Genomic DNA, 16109 nt, shown 5'->3' with positions numbered 1-16109 from the left:
GTAGGGAGGAGGGAGGGAGGGAGGAAGGGAGGAGGAGAAGAGCCCGGCAGAGACCCCAGAGCTGGGCAAAGCTCCCACCCACGCCCTGGGAGGCGAGAGCAGAGGGAGACGCGTGGGCGGGACAAGCCCGGGCACAAGTTGGATGATTAAAGTAATGGCCCAGTGAGTCAGGGGAGGCTCAATTATGCCGCGTCCGGCTGACGAAAGCCAAACGTTCGTTCCTGGCAAGCGCTGTTAAAAGGCTTCTGGGGGCTGATGAGGGCCAGGCCCAGGCTGCTGTTCTCTGAATAATTGGCGGAGGAGAATGGGTGAGGTGTTTTCAGAGACAAGACAGAAAGAGCGGGCCTCGCGGGCAGCGTCCTGACCCTGGGGCAGGCCAGGAGCTCTCCTTTCCCATCTATAAAACCGGGAAGCAGAGCTGTGAGTCTGTGAGAGCAGTCACTGCTGTGGGCTCAGGGGCCACTCCTGGAGCCTCAGTGACCCCCACACTCAAGCCTGCGGCCACGGCACCTGAGGTTGCCAGTGTGGGAAACAGAAATGTGTCTGTTTCGTTTGATTCCTTTCTTCTTTTATCACAAAATAAATTGAGGGGAGGGGAAGGCCCCCACCCCTCTATCATCCCACCTCAAATACTCCAAATGTCTCTGCTTGTCCCTCAAGGCAAGGTCCTTCCACCCTGGGAGGTGTGGGGACGTAGGATGAAAGCATTCTACATCCCAAACCCAGTGAACCCTACTCTCCAGACACACCTCAATTTAGTTATTATTTCCTTCTCTGGCTACCCCTCCACTCCGACCAGCTCAGGTCTCTCCAGTATCCACAGTCACAGATGTCTCCCCTTCACACCTTCCTCCAGGTAACTTCACTGAACATGTATGACAGCCCTCCCCCACCCACCCCCTTGGCTGGGCCACCCCTGGGTCAGCACAGGGTGGGCAGGTGGCAGTCATCCAGTGACACCCAGTGAGAAGGAGAAAATAAAATCTCAAGTCTGTAATATACAGAGAAATTTCCATTTCTAATTTTCATGGCTCCTAATCTTCCTGCCTTAATATTTAATGGTTCTACAAAGGAGATTGAGCATTACGGGAAGGAAGTGCTATTTAAAGAATGAAAGGATTGTGAAACTCTGGTTCCTTACATTCACCAGATCCTAGGAGAAATCCCAAAGAGGTCAAAGATTTAAATGCAAAGAATGAAACCATAAAATACAGGAAGAAACCCTGGGAAAGCTAGTTTACAATCTTGCGTTTGTGAGCCTTTGAAGTAAGATACAATATCCAAAAGGCACAAAATAAAATCTTGCTAAAGTCTGACACATAAAAGACAAAAGTCTTATCCATGACCAACACAAACACACACACAAACCTCATCAGCAAAGTCAAATGGCCAGTGACAAACTGGGAAAAATACTTGCAACTCACCTACTTCGGATAAAAAGCTAATCTCCCTATAATATAAAATGCCCCTAGAAGTGGATGAGGCCAGAGCAACAATTACAACAAAAGATAAATTGGCAAAACACATAACAGTTCACAGATAAAGAAAATTCATGAGGTTCTTATATTCATTCATGGAAAAAATACCAACCTCCCTCATAAAAATGGCAGATACAATTTCTCATTTACAACACAAGAGAAAATTCTAATGTCCAATAGTGCCCTCTGTTGGTGAGGCTATAAAAAGCAGAACTCTCATGGATTGTGGGGGTTTAATTGTATCTACCCCCACAGAGGCCACAGTTTGGGGCCCAGCAATTCAAATTCTGGGAGTGAATTTTGACCTCTTGCCAGCATGTTTGACTAGAAATGACTAAAGCAGCTCTTGGTCACTCTCAGCCCGCAGCACATCTGCACGCTGTTTTCAGCAGGGGCTGGCCCTGTGTGCTGAGTGCTCTCCCCATTGTTTATGGCAAATGCAGGGGTCACACTCCCATGACAAGGACTGACCCATGAAGATCGTGGCTACCATGAGACCCATTCCAGAGCCCTGTCTCCTTCTGTGAGTCAGGCTGGGTTCCTGGTCAGCAGGCCTTATCACCCACTGGCGGGGGGTCAGAGCAAGCTGCCTCGCATATGACAGCCACCCACACATGGAAAGTGCCAGCATGGTGGCTGACACACCTAATGGCCATGCTTGCCTAGCTGCCATTGGGAGCCCTGGAGGGGCCGTAGCTTACCTGATCTCGGTCACATCTGACTTGTCCAGTTTCTGGAGCTCCAGTTTAGCGGCCTCTAGGATGGGCATGACCTCAGCCAGGGCCATCTCGGCCTCAGCCTTCTCAATGGCGATGATCTTGTTCTGCTCCTCTATCTCCATGGCTTTCTCTTCTGCCAGCTTCTTCTTCTCTTCCGCTGTAGGGGACATGGGGGGTGGGTAAAGTTGCCAGAGTGAACCCCTGCTCTGGAGCCCAAGCAGCGCACAGGCTCAGAGGTAGGTGCAGGCTGCAGAGGCCCCACTGCTTTGGCCTAGTTGGTGGTCCAGGCATCCCAAGCAGGACAGAGTCCTCATGTGCCCAGGCTGCCAGAGCCAGGGGGACTCTGACACCCCCTCCCTGACATGTGTCCCAGCCCGAAGGTGGCTGCCACCTGTCACTCTCTGGCTCCTCACTGTTTTTTGACACTGATGGCAACTGGCACTTCAGCTACAATTGGCTGGTGACAGTCTGGCTCCACTCACAAAAGTGTTGGCAAACTGCCCCCATCCCAGCCATCACCCCAATGTACAGATCACACTTGGGGTTCTTCAGAGGCTGATTACTAATTTGAAGAGTGTCTCCCCCAAAATTCATGTACACCAAGAATGGAGCCTTATTTGGAAGCAGGTCCACGTGGGTGGGATTTGTGTGGGAAGGCATGTCACCTGGCATTGCCCTGCCCAGCTGCTGGCACACTCTGGGGCCCTGTGGCAGGAGCATGGCCCTGCCGTGGCAGCCGAGTGTGGACTTTTGGCCTCCAGGAGGGAGAGCGTTTCTGCTGCTTTGTCACCACACTGGGTGTCATTTGTTTTGGCGACCCCAGGAGATTCATCAGATGTGATCCTGGCTAGGAGGGTGCGGGAGACAGGCTGGAGGTGAGGGAGAAGCTGTGCGTCTGAACCGACTCTTAGTATTCATGCCCTGCTCAGCAGCTCCTGTACACCGTGGGGCCTGCTGAAACCCAGGCTGACTCCCCTCAAATGGGCCCAGAAAGGGGACCAGAAAGGAAGGCACATGGTGCCCAGACTTCTCCCAACAAGGGACTGGCATTGTCTGAGATGTCGGTTGCAAGTCAGCAGGTGCATGTCTGTATGCTGGCAAGGTCCCACCTCGAGGGGGCTTCTTGGGCAGCAACAGAACAAATGCATTGGAGGAGGGTGGCAAGATGACAGTGCAAAGCCACCAGAGCATGAACGTGGGAGAGAAACCACCAGAACGGTCAGCACGCCGGGAAGGCAGGCCAGGGGGTAGCCCACAGAGCATCAACCTGGCCAGAAACGCAGCAGGGGATCTCAGCTACATGATTCTCAAAGTTGAGTCTCACACCTACACACACATACCCCTTCACCCACCACACCACAAACACACACCACATATAACACATGCAGCATACATACCACACACACCACATGCATACCAGATACACAACACACATGCAATATACCCACACACATACCACACACATCACACCACACAAACACCACACACAACACGTGCAACACACTACATGCCACATATACAGTACACATACCACACATGCAATACACACACCTACAAACATACCACACACATCACACCACACAAACACTTCACATACACACACCACACATGCCACACATACCACAGACACCGCACACCACACACACATCACACCATACACACCACAAACCGCACACATCGCAACGACCTTGTCTGTGCCTGACATGATGTTTTAGTTATTGGACAGATGAAAAACAGCTTCTTTCAAGGCCTACAGTGGCCTGCCCTGCTGAGGGACCCGCCCTGGCGGTGCCACTTGCCTATGGAGGTGTTGGTGGAGATCTCCTCCAGCAGGGTCTCACACGCCTTCGACTTCTCAGCCAGCACGATCTTCTGCTCTGCCAGCTTCAGGTTCAGCTCGTCCAGCTGGATGGTGGCCTCCTTCAGTTTGTCCAGCCCGCCCTCCAGGCGCTTGCACTGGGCTGAGGAGAGAGGGCTCTCAGCCCTGCTCTGTGCGCGGGCGGACGGTCTCGCAGCCTCTGGGGCTGGTGCCCCTCGGGCTCATTTTCCTGGGGTCCACAGTGCCTTTCAATGGGTGCCGAGACAACACCCATTAAAAAGGTCACATTTCTGAAAATAGCACTTGACAGACCAACAGCTAGCACCAGGGCATTTTAAAAAACCATTTCCCAGCCCAGCACATTTCAGCCATGGAGTGATCTCTCTAGTGGAAAGCTACAAAATGCTTGACCCAACCAACACTGAAAAATAAAAATGCAAGCGTAAAGCCCAACACACACAGGGGGGTGAACTGCTCTGAATCATAAAATCCAAAACACGGTCTGCCTCCACCCCCCTCGGAACAATGGAGCCAGGGAGCAGATGCTTCAGATGAGCCAGCGAGACTGGCAGGAGCCCCACTCATGGGCGCTAACGGCCTGTCAGCGGCTCGCTCCCCCAGGCCTCACCTATGTTATATTGAGTTTTCTCATCCAGTAATTTTGAATAGGTGTTAATAAAATCGAGGTAATTCTTGGGAGTTACATAATTGCTGCGTCTCAGTTTCTGTAGAAATTGTTGGCTGAATTCACCCACAGATTCATGCACCAACACAAAATGCTCCACCAGGCTTTCTAGATTCTCCGCCGGGATCATCCGGTTATCCCCTAAAGGAGGAAAGAAAATGTCAAGACAGCACAGGGGTGATGGTGCACCCAGATTTATGGCAGATTTATGGGTGACTTTGGACATGTTGCCAGCCTTATAAATATGCATTCAACCAACAAATAAGTAAATAAATAAATAGGCGGAAAGAAGCCGTAATTTTAACCATGTTGTGTCTTTTGGGGGGTAAGGGAACTAAGAGAACAGCTGATGTAATGATGTAAGTTAAGGGCTGCAAACTTCCGTCAGTCCCCGATGACGAATATTTGCAGCTGGGGCATGGACCTGGCAGAACTGAGGAAGGGCCTGTGCCAAGCCCAGCACACCTAGCGTCGTCACAGCGACCAGCAGGTAGAAACAGCCCGGATGCCCTCTCCAAAGGAATAGATGCAGGAAATGGGGGTGGGGTCCACACAGCAGAAGTCTGTCCAACCTCAAGTAAGAAGAAAACCACACACACGTCACAACATAGATACACCCCAAAAACATGCTGGGGGAAGGAAGCCAAGCACCAGAGACTGTGTACTACAGAATCTGCCTTCAGGAAGTATCTAGAAGAAGCAAGTCCATGGAGATGGGAAGTAGGTCACAGTTACCAGGGCCTGGGGAGAGCTGGGGGGAGGCGGCAAGGATCAAGTGTTTGAGGGTGGGAATTTCATCTTTAAAAGATGAAAAATCTCTGGGGGTGGACAGTAGTGGATGAACAACATTGTGAAGTTAACTAATGACGCTAAGGGACCCCTGAAAGTGCAGAGGGGTTTTATATCACCAGGATATCACCACAATAAAAGATGATACGCTGTGTTCTCATTTTTAAGAGAGCAGAGCTGAGCCTCACGGCACAGCCGACCTCTCCTGTCTCCCTGTTGCTCCCCTCAGCGTGGATTTCAGTCAGTCCTCCTGTTCTGTTGCCCCTCTGTCTCTGGCTACTCCTCTCATCCCCCGCACCTCTGATGTAGACCCAAGATCTTCTATGCCATGAATAAATACTTTTTTTAAAAAAGAGGCAGTTATCGGGCCCTCCCTGGTGGTGCAGCGGGTTAAAGCACAGCACTAAGAAGCTTAAGCCACTTCAGCATGAGTTTGATCCCCGCCTGCCTCGGAGGTGACCACATGGCGTGGCAGACCTCTCCTGACCCGCCCGCTGCTCCCCTCAGCAGTGTACTTCATAGATCTGCCTGTTCTGCTCTCCGCTCTGTCTCTGGTGAATCCTCTCACCCTCCACATCTCTGGCCTGTACCCCAGTTCTGTGTGCATAAATAAATAAATCTTAAAAAAAAAATTAAACACTTAAAAAAAGAGCAGTTATCACTGTTGGTGGCTTGCCACTACGGAGCCATGCTCTGGCTATTTCTCGGAGCCAGAGAGCCTGCTCTCTTCCCCGTGGTGGGGAGGATGCCAGTGGGGTTTTGGCACAGAAGGCCCTGCTCTGGGTCAGCTTGTCCAAGGGGAATCTTCCCAAGTCCATTGAAAGGGTGAAGGGTCACCGCCAGGACACGAGCATACCTCACAGGTGGCAAAACACTTTTCCTCAAGAGAGAATATGGTCCAGATGGAAAAAAAGGACTGAAAGGTGACCCCTCCTGATTTGAATTCTACCCAGGATCACAAAGCAAGTCGGGGTGCGGGTGCTTGCGGATTCGCACTGCAGCCAACAGCCATCCAGGGAATATCTACAAAGGGGGGAGGGTCCACACAAAGTCCGTGCAGGGCTGTGTGTGACACCGAGCCACCTGATTCTGAAAGCAAAGGAAGAACTTGCACAAGGGATGGTGAACGTGCTCCGGAGAACGAGAGCGCCTCTGGCCCCAGCTGGGAAAACTGCCACCCGCAGGGCAGAGCTGCACCACCGCCTGCTTCATAAATAAAGCTTTATTGGCACACGCCTGTTCGTTTCCACATTGTCTCCAGCTCTCAGGATGTCGTGGCGGAGTGACGTCAGACACCTTTGGACCCCTGGCCTGCAAATACTCATCATGGGGGACTGAGAGAAGTTTGCCCATCACAGGGAAGAGTCATTCTCTTAGCTCCCTTGCCGCAAGAAAAGGGCATTATGGTTAAAGCTACCACTTCTGTCTGTGAAGGGGACTACTCACTTACTTGTTGAATACATAGTTATAAGGTTGGCAATTTGTACAAGGTCACCGAGGGTCATTTGTCATAAATCTGCTCCAGTAGGTCCAGATAAATGCTGTTTTTCCTTATTTTGAAGATTAGCATCAATAATCGAGCATCTGACATTTTAGAGCACATTTAGTGCTGGCTGCTAGTTTACCAAAGGCCTCAGGGTGTTCTTTGGCTGGGGAATCAGCACTTTTTCTGGAAAGAGCAGGTGGTACTCAGGCTTTGCAGGCTACATCTCTACTACAGTTATTCGATTTGGTGCTTGTAGCATCGAAGCAGGCCTAGAATTTGTGTGAATTATTGTGTTCCAATAAGACCTTACGTAGAAAAATATATATGTAAGCAGTGGGCCACACATCGCCGTGGTTTGCTGACCCTGCTTTCGGTGACACCTAGTCAATTATTATCCTAAATCGTCCTTAGAAGTCGCCTGAAGTCCTTTTGGACTAGAATACAACATAAACCAAAACTCTCTAACTGGACCAAAATGCAAAGTCAGAACCATGTTACACCATGGATGTGACCCCTGTCTCAGCATTCACTCACCTAAGAACGACTTAGCGACTGCCTGCAGGGCCTGGGAAGGCCAGGGCATGAACCAGTCGATGCTGGTGTTATTCACGAGACCTTGAAAAGAGCAGTGGGAGAGATAATCGCTCGTGACCCCAGAATGCTCAAAGACACAGACACCATCTTCAATGTCCAGCAGATGGTCAGGCACCTGGGACGGGCCCAAGAAGAATCCGGACAGAGCAGGGAGACTCAGACCCAGCTTTGTGGACAGGTGGGGCGGAGACAACCCTGCTTGAGGGGAGCTGCTTAGTGCCATCCCTGCCTCATTCAACGTAGCAGCAACACACCCCTCCCCACCCCATCAGCCCGATGTGACAACCCAAAATGTCCTTGGGCGGGGCTTGTCCCAACTGAGAGCCTCTGCTCCAGAGGCAGGCACAGGCCCCTCCATGAGCCCAAGTGGGAAAGGGCAGAGTGAGGCTGCAGGTGCTACAGGCCTAGCGCCGGCAAGACAAGCATCATCTCCGGTGTCTGAGGGACATCCCCACCCACTGGAGGGGCGGGATCACCTGGCACTGCAGGACCCACATGCTGACCTCAGGACAACCTCATGTTTTTCTTTGCTGGAGGAAACCCCAGGCAAGCACCCCAATGCACCCCAATGCAGTGCCCTGGAGAAGGGGGCAGCGGGGCCGGCAGGTTCAGCTCCAGGGCACCTGGAAAGTTTCTGCAGCGGGTCCTCAGGACATCCCCTACTGGCGACATGCCCAGTACGATGTGCAGGTTGTTGGCGCTCTTGTTCACAAAGTACTGCCACACAGACTCCTTGGCCGGGCCAATGCCCCGCTTCATGGCCTCCGGACCAACCTGGCTGAGGATGGACTCCTTCTCCTCTTCTGGGAAAAGTGCAGGGACAATGCCTGAGAAACAAAAGGCACACCGGGTGTTGGGGCTCGGGGCTCTTCCTGGCCCTAAAGGGACAGCAGCACCGTGTCCCAGGAAGAGCTGGAGATGACGCATCTGAAGCCCCACCACTGGGGCCCAAAGCCCGCTCGGCCACTGTGTATAGACACCTTTAAGCCTCATCCCCTCATCAGTGAGAAGGGTGACACACGCTTCCTGCTTGCCCGGGCCAGTTATTATGAGCATCTCAGCAGAGCTTGGCGGGGTAGGGGTGGAAGGGGGTAGGGGCAAGGTTTTGCCCCCTTGAGAGACATCTGGCAGTGTCTGGAGACACTGTTGGTTGTGGGGGGCTGGGGAAGAGGAGGAGAGGGTGTTTCTCAGAGCATTTTTGACCTTTGACTCAGTTCCCAAGACTGCAAGAGATGAGAGGACCTGGCTCCTGGTTCCAGCAGCAGAGGTATGGGTCTGCTGGGTGTCCTGGGTGTCCAGGGCCACCCCATGACAAGAACCATCCTGCCCCTCCTGCCACAGTAGAGAGGCCCCACTACCAAGGGCTTGGGCTTGAGAAAAAGCGGCCCCACCACATGAAGCCTATTAAATGCGACCCGGCCCTCCTGCCTTCCCGGCAATGAGCTTGCCGAGGCAGAGGACATGGGGTAGCCTGCACATGCTCGCTGACAAGTTAGGGGCACACCTGCAAACTCCGATGCCAGCACAGAAGGTGGGCAAGAATGGCACAGAGCAGCCTGAGCCGTTGGGGGCCAGAATAGGGAGACAGGAACCCCGATGACTTGGCAGGCAGCTTCTTGAAAGAGGAGTTAGGGGAAAGGATGTCCTGGACGAACTCTACAGGTCCAGGTTCTGTGGACTCCACCCCCACTCCAGACACCGAAACTTCAAATCCCAGCACCACCAAAGGGAGGACTGCCAGGACCCAAGAGCGGCGGCGAGCCATTTTGGGTTTTGGATATAAAACGGGACACATTCGACTGAGAGAAGCACATGGAGCAGAGACATGTGAAGAAACTGCGCTTGCTTCTTCTTGGCCCTGGACTGTTGGAAGCAGACGTGGGTGAGAGACCCGTGGGGAGGTGACTATGGCAGCGTTTATGTTGATTTTGGTTTTGCTCTTTTCCTCCCAGACCTGTCTGCCCATTTCGGACCCTTTTCTATGGGTCCCCGCCAGAAGGTACTTAAGACTCGTGGGGGGCTTTCAGGCCTCACTTAGGGCCAGTCCCTTCTGGTGGACTTTTACCCACGAGGGGACGGGTGACTTTGGGTGTTTGATTCAGAAACTCTGTTCTTTGTCTTTTCTGTATTGCACACAGGTTGTATTAAAGTTCCTTTCCATTAAAGGTCTTATATGTTTATCCTGGTGCGGAGGATCAAGAATCTATTTAGAGCAGGTAGGTTTGGCGGTTCAGGGGTGCCTCTCTCTCCCTGTCCTCTAATAAAGGGAAACTCCATGTGATAGTGGAGTGAAGATATGGAGCAAGGGTGGGACTTGGTGCTGGGCAAGAAAGAGGGGATCTTTGCCTGTGTCCCCTCTTCCTCATCAGATGCCCTCTTTTCCTTTGGAAAATCCTCACCCACCCACTTCAGGTGTGGTTCAGGTGGCCATGACACTACCCCAGGCCTGCCCAATCAGAACCTTGCATTGCCCCTGGCCACAGGGATTGGCTCAAGGATGAGCATGTGACGTGAGTTCTCCCTGCCTATGAAGGCGGGGGCACATTTCTGGGGGAGAAGGCCCAGCGCACCACCTAGCTACAGGCTGGGGCTTCTGAGGCTTTTTTTTTTTTTTTTTTTTTTTCAAAGATTCCTTTGGGATAAGCCAAGAAGGCAAATGGAAGAGAAAAACAGCAAAGCCCAGGGAGGGAAGAGACTATTTCATGAAGCTTATCTCCTGAACACCCAGGCCCAGCCAGCCCTGGTCCTTGCCAGTTTGAGTCCATACTGCCAGTTAGGCAGAGTCCCCTGTCGCTTGCCACCAAGCGACAGATGGAATCAGGGAGAAAGAGGTGCCAGGCATGGATCATGGGCACCACAAAGAGGAGGATGCATGAGTGTGCCTGGCAAATGAGAAGGGGAGCAGGCTGTGCCCAGAAAATCCAGTACTCAGAGATGGTACCATCACTGAAGGAAAAAGGGGTGCAGAGTGTGGACGGTGTGGGAGGCAGGAAGTCAGTAAGGAGAGGTCTGAGAGAAGCCACGGCCACGAAGGATGAGGGTCTGCCCCCAACAGCAAGCAGCAGGTGGGGACGTGACTGGAGCAGACATCATTAAAGTAAATCTGGATTTGCCCTCTCTGAAACTGGAGGGCCCTCTCTGGTGGTGCAAGGGGTTAAAGTGCAGCACCGTGAAGCTATCTTCAGCCACTGCAGCATCAGCTCAAACCATGTGGGAGCTGACCCACATGGCGCAGCAGACCTCTCCTGGCCTGTCCGCTGCTCCCCCAGCAGTGGATTTCAGTCAGTCTACCCGTGCTGTTCCCCACTCTGTCTCTGGTGAATCCTCTCACCTCCCTCACCTCTGGCCTGCACCCTAGTTCTTGTATGCATAAATAAACACATCTTTAAAAATAGAAGCTGGAAATAACATGTGCCCCAGGGACACTCCCTCCCCCCCTTGGTCACCAGCCAGAGACTATGAAGCCATCAACTCCAAAGATGCATGCCCTTTCTTTTTTTTAGGTTTCTAAAGTTAAGCAGGGGTGGGAGAGAAAGGAGTGTAATGGATGGTATTGGGGGTCAGGGAAAAAGAGACGATGAGCTCTGGCTTAGAATGTAAAGGAATTATAAGGGAAGGGCTGGGCTTAGGGACAGAGATGAGAGCAGGACTCAGTATGAGAAAGGTTAGGGCCCCACCCTGAGGTGTAGGCCTGGCAGGAGTGGTAGAGGCATTGAGAAACAGCAGGAGTGCCGGGCACAGCCCACAAGGGTGAGCAAGTGGCCAGATTCCAGCTAGTCCAGCTCCTATTTTACTGTGTCCTGACCACTTTGCAAGTTAAAAATAAAAATATCTTTGCGGGCCCTCCCTGGTGGCTCAGCAGGTTAAAGCACAGCACTGAGAAGGTAAAGCCACTTCAGCATGAGTTCGATCCCCGCCCTGGAGGTGACCCACATGGTGCAGCAGACCTCTCCTGACCCGTCCACTGCTCTCCTCAGCTGTGTACTTCGTCTATCTGCCTGTTCTGCTCCCCACTCTGTCTCTAGTGAAGCCTCTCACCGCCCCTGAGCCTCTGGCCTGTACCCCAGTTCTGTATGCATAAATAAATAAATCTTTAAAAAATATATCTTTGTGTTAAGAACCAATGGACTCCTGGGCAAAAGACAGTCACACACCAGACTCAGTCAGCCCTGCTCAGAATAACCTGATAAGGACTCGTCCTTGGCTGGACGAGGGGGTCCCTACCACCATCCGTCAGTAAGAGGGGCTCACAGGCCTCAGCATTCTCCCACAAACAACACAGTTCAAATTGAACACCTGCTCTCCCTCCTGCAGGGGCCTCTCCATGTCTGCACCCCGTGCTGCCAGCAGCCCTACCCAGCGGGCAGCCCTGCCCAGGGGGCTCCCATACCTGAGGTCAGCATGTTGTTGATGAGCTCCAGGAAGCTCTCCTCGGCCACGTGCGCATCGGTGAACAGGAAGATTGTCGACTTGTTCTCAATCCCCAGCTTCAGGTAAAGGTTCTTCAGATCTTCCCGGAAATTGTTCTCAGAGTAGCCCCGGCTCAGGATGATCTCAAACACCTGCCAACACAGTTTCAGGGCCCCTGAGACCAGAGTCCAGAGCCCGGTCCTCAGCTTGGCAGGGGGGATGGTGGGGCACGAGCGGAGACCTAAGCCATTGCTCAGAACATGGGGAAAGGGGACACGCCTGGCATTCTGTGCTGGCACGGTTGGGGGATACAAGGGTGCAGGTGTGGAAAGGGCACCCTCAGTGCGAAAGTCATGAGTTACCTCAGGGCCAGGAGGCAGAGAACAGGGAAGTGAAGCCACGTGCAGACGCCCCAACCTGGGCAAGCCCACAACTAGACAAGGGAGGGAGGATGTGCGATGGAGCTAAAGGAGGAGGCATTGAAAATGTCTAAGTCAAATCATGCTGTTGCACACAAACTGGATAGGAGTGTCAACAAGAGCTGGAGTTTAAGTCACGGCTTCTCAGACAAGTGATTCTCTTGGCTCAGAGGTGGGAGCTTGACTCCTCCGCCTGACTCCTCCATTCCTGACCCCTCCCATCCTCTCACACACTCACACACCCCCATGCCCACACGAGCTCACACGCATGCACGTACACACACAGCCACAGAGATGCCCGCAAGGAGTCACAGTAATGTCCACTGGCACGTGAGGCTTCATACTCCATCACCGGCCCGCACACTGCCGCTATCACACACAGGAATGCATACACTGCACCTACGCCGCCACACTTTCACACAGTGACCTGTCTGCACATTCATGAGCACATATGTGCACACCCACGGCACGCACACTGACAATCACACGCCTGGTCGTACCACTGTGCTTTCAGTCGCACTCCCATGAACTCATGTGCTTGCTTCTGCACACACACAGCCACAGCCTTAATCTCTTGTACACGCTCTCAGCCTCATCACCAACATGCAGTCACACAGACCACGCTGCACAGGTGTCTTTCAGCTGCATGCAAGTTAGTGCAGCCTGTTGAAACCTGCAGACCCGCTTCCTCCTCCATGGTGGGCACCTCCCACTCCCCTCAACGACTCACACTCAGCAAGACCCTGGCCCCAACCACCCTCATCCCAGGACACAGGCTCCTCCTCCTCCTCCCCCTCTGTCCTTCCTGCCCCTCCTCAAAGCCAGGATGCGGAACCAGGGGATACTGAGCCAGAATCGCCAGGACTACGCAATGGAAGAGGCCAGCTTGCCAGAGGGTAAAGTCTGATCTCGTAGCAAAAGGTAGATAGATGTTGAAAAGCAACTACATTTTTATTCCACATTTTATTCAATTTTAAAGATAAACCAAGCACACTAATTTTTTTACTTCCTTAGAAATACTTTGACCGGCTAGTCAGTGTTTGCGAAATGCTGTCAGCGAAAGAAGTAACTTGCTTGCTATGTGGACAGTTCTAACTAGTAAGCATCCAAGTAGGTGGCTCACAAACGGAAAGGACAAGTGTCCAATTCACGTAGAAAGACACTCGAGCTCACTATTTGAAGACAGAAGTGCTCACTTAAGACAAAATATCTTTCCATCGGCAAGAATCAGGGAGTAGCTGAGCCAACAAGCATGTGTCTCAGGACACAGCTAGAAGACAGCGGTCCCCAAGGCCAGTCCTCAGCGTGCACAGATACGGAGGACCACAGGAGACCCTGAGGACAGGTGGACGCAGAGACCCAAGCACTACAGCGACGTCTGGGGAGACAGGGCCAGCAGCGACAGAGACGACACCCCTTCCAGATTCAGTCTCCACCTGGGGAGGCACCAGAGTGGGCATGGCCAGGGGCCCATAGACACTGTCCAAGGTTCTCAGGCACTGGGGGGAAAGGGGCCCTGGCCAGGGTTGGTGGGGGCAGAAAGCACGTGGTACTTGGGAAAGCTCGCAGCAGCTTCTGAAGGGATTAAACACAGACTCAACACCTGGCCCAGCCGGGTCACCCCTGCCGGGCACAGGGACTGGCAGTGATTCTCTGTAGCAGCGTCATTCGCACAAGCCGAAGTGTGGAAAGAGCTGGAATCCCTATCACCCAGTGAACAGGCAGGCGGAAAGGGCCCTGCCATGCTTGTAACCCAGCCATGGTGTGCGAAGGGAAGGCAGCCCCGTGCCACGGCCACGGGATGGAGCGAGAAGGCCAGATGCAGGCGGGGGAAGCCTGCCACAGAGATGGCAGGCTGTCAGTCTACTCAGCAGAAATCCAGAATAGGAACATCCTTAGAGACGGGAAATCCATCCCCGATTCTCAGGGCCAGGGCAGAGGCAAGGGGTCGTAATGGCTGAAGTGTTTAGGATTCTTTTGGGGGTGTCAAAGGTGTCCAAAAGCACAGTGGCAATGGCTGCACCAACTTTAAAGATACCAAAAAAAATCTTTGCAAGGTGCACCATGAGTAGGTGCTTGTGCGTTCTGGCTGTGTGGCTACGGCACAAGCTGTGGGCACACCTGCCCCACACAGGGGCACGGGCACGGTTCGCAGGGTCTTTTGGATTCAACTCTATGAAGACATCGCGCTGTGACCCGTTAGATGGTTTCAGTATTTGCGTGAACTCCCCAGGGGCCGGAATGGGCTTGACAGGCCTAGTCCTGGGAGGCGGAGGACTCACCTCACAGCCAGCGGTGAAGGCAGCCAGCCTGGCGAGGGACTGCTTCCCCGAGCCCCCGACCCCGACCAGCAGGGCATGGCCGCGGTCCAAGCGAATGCTGCGGTGCACGCGGGTCAGGTGCTCCAGGGCGTCATCAAAGAGGACCAGGTTCATTTTCATGTTGCTTTCATTATATTCCTCGAGAATTTCCTGCATGAAGAAAGAAGTTGGAAGGGTCTCTGGATTTTAAAGAAGAGTCCAGTCTCTCCCCCACCTCCTTGGTCCAGGATCCAAGGCAGAGTGGAGAGTTTTCTGGATGCCCACAGTTGTAGACATCATCAAACTGCTTGCATGTGGGGGTGAAGTGTCCCCTCCAACTCCAGGCACCCCCAGGATTCCCGTCTGTTGGTTTGCAGTGGCCGGGAGACTGCACTCACAGACTAAGGAGGGAGAGAGGGTCAGGAAACCAGACGAAAAGCTCCGCTGGCTGACCATTAGCCTGAGCCTCTCTAGCGAACTCAGCGGGGTGAGGGGCACCATCCCACAGTCATTCCCACACACCACTGGGCCTGGGAACTCCCGAACCCACACTCTGAGCCTGGGACAGGGTGCGGCTGTTTCCCAGCCCCCCATCCCGGGCGCCAAGGCAGCCTCAGCACTAGACACGATGCATGCTGGGGTGGGGGCAGTGAGCCCACTCGCACCTGGAACAGAGCCTTAGCTGCCTCGTAGTCCTGGATGTCTTCATAAATTCTAGCTTCCTCTTCTTGCAGTGCCATCCGAAAGTCTCCGAACAAGATCGGGTCCCTCATCACCGCCTCCACGTCACCTGGGAAGTGTTCCGTCACCAGGTGTTCTATGTGGCTTTGTACCTGACAACATTAGACAGCTTAAGGGCCCAGACTCCACAACGCACAAACACGAGATGAGGCTTGTGAGGAGCAAAGCCCGTGTGCTAGGGTTACCCACATTCGATGTTTTTTCTCAGTTGCCGCAAGATACTTGATAACCCATGTTGCTTGACCTGCTGATTCTTGCTGTCAGTGCCTACTTTTTTCCAACTCCTGACTTAGGGGAGCTAACCCTAGGACGGGGGTGCATGTTCACCTGTCTGTTCCCCCACTCTGAGCACTGACCAGCTGCTTGTCTGTTTCGTTGATCAAGCGGTCGTGGAAGACTCTCAGACACTCGTTCCTCCAGACCCTCACCATCTGGGTCACTGTTTGGAACCTGTGAGCAGAAGTGAGAATAGCCATGAAGGCATTTAGAAGAGGGGTCGGTGTTATTTTCAGACAACGCCCAAGATGCAGAGAAGGACATTTCTGTCATCCTTTACCCCCAGCTGCATGTTCATGAAATGAATCACCTGATGAATGAGCACAGGTGTTAAGAGCAAAGATGATCATAAAGGCTCACACATAACTTTCCCTACTGCTGCCACCTACAGAT

At 53.0% G+C, this 16109-nt stretch overlaps 1 protein-coding gene across 1 annotated transcript in view; it reads right to left on the bottom strand.

Moving 5' to 3' along the window:
- Positions 1-16109, bottom strand: part of DNAH10 (dynein, axonemal, heavy chain 10) — a 119983-nt gene that overhangs the window by 20551 nt on the left and 83323 nt on the right. Inside the window, exons 48-56 of the mRNA XM_004690628.2 lie at positions 15797-15890; positions 15365-15532; positions 14682-14870; positions 11961-12132; positions 8194-8397; positions 7511-7591; positions 4645-4842; positions 3997-4158; positions 2180-2354 (exon numbers count right to left, since the gene is read on the bottom strand). Coding sequence (XP_004690685.2) covers positions 2180-2354; positions 3997-4158; positions 4645-4842; positions 7511-7591; positions 8194-8397; positions 11961-12132; positions 14682-14870; positions 15365-15532; positions 15797-15890 — 1443 coding nt within the window. The remainder of the gene's footprint in view (positions 1-2179; positions 2355-3996; positions 4159-4644; positions 4843-7510; positions 7592-8193; positions 8398-11960; positions 12133-14681; positions 14871-15364; positions 15533-15796; positions 15891-16109) is intronic.

This window comes from Condylura cristata, unplaced genomic scaffold (assembly GCF_000260355.1).
Source record: "Condylura cristata isolate star-nosed mole 26May11 unplaced genomic scaffold, ConCri1.0 scaffold00029, whole genome shotgun sequence".
NCBI lineage: Eukaryota > Metazoa > Chordata > Mammalia > Eulipotyphla > Talpidae > Condylura > Condylura cristata.
This window is presented reverse-complemented; position numbering and strand designations above follow the sequence as displayed.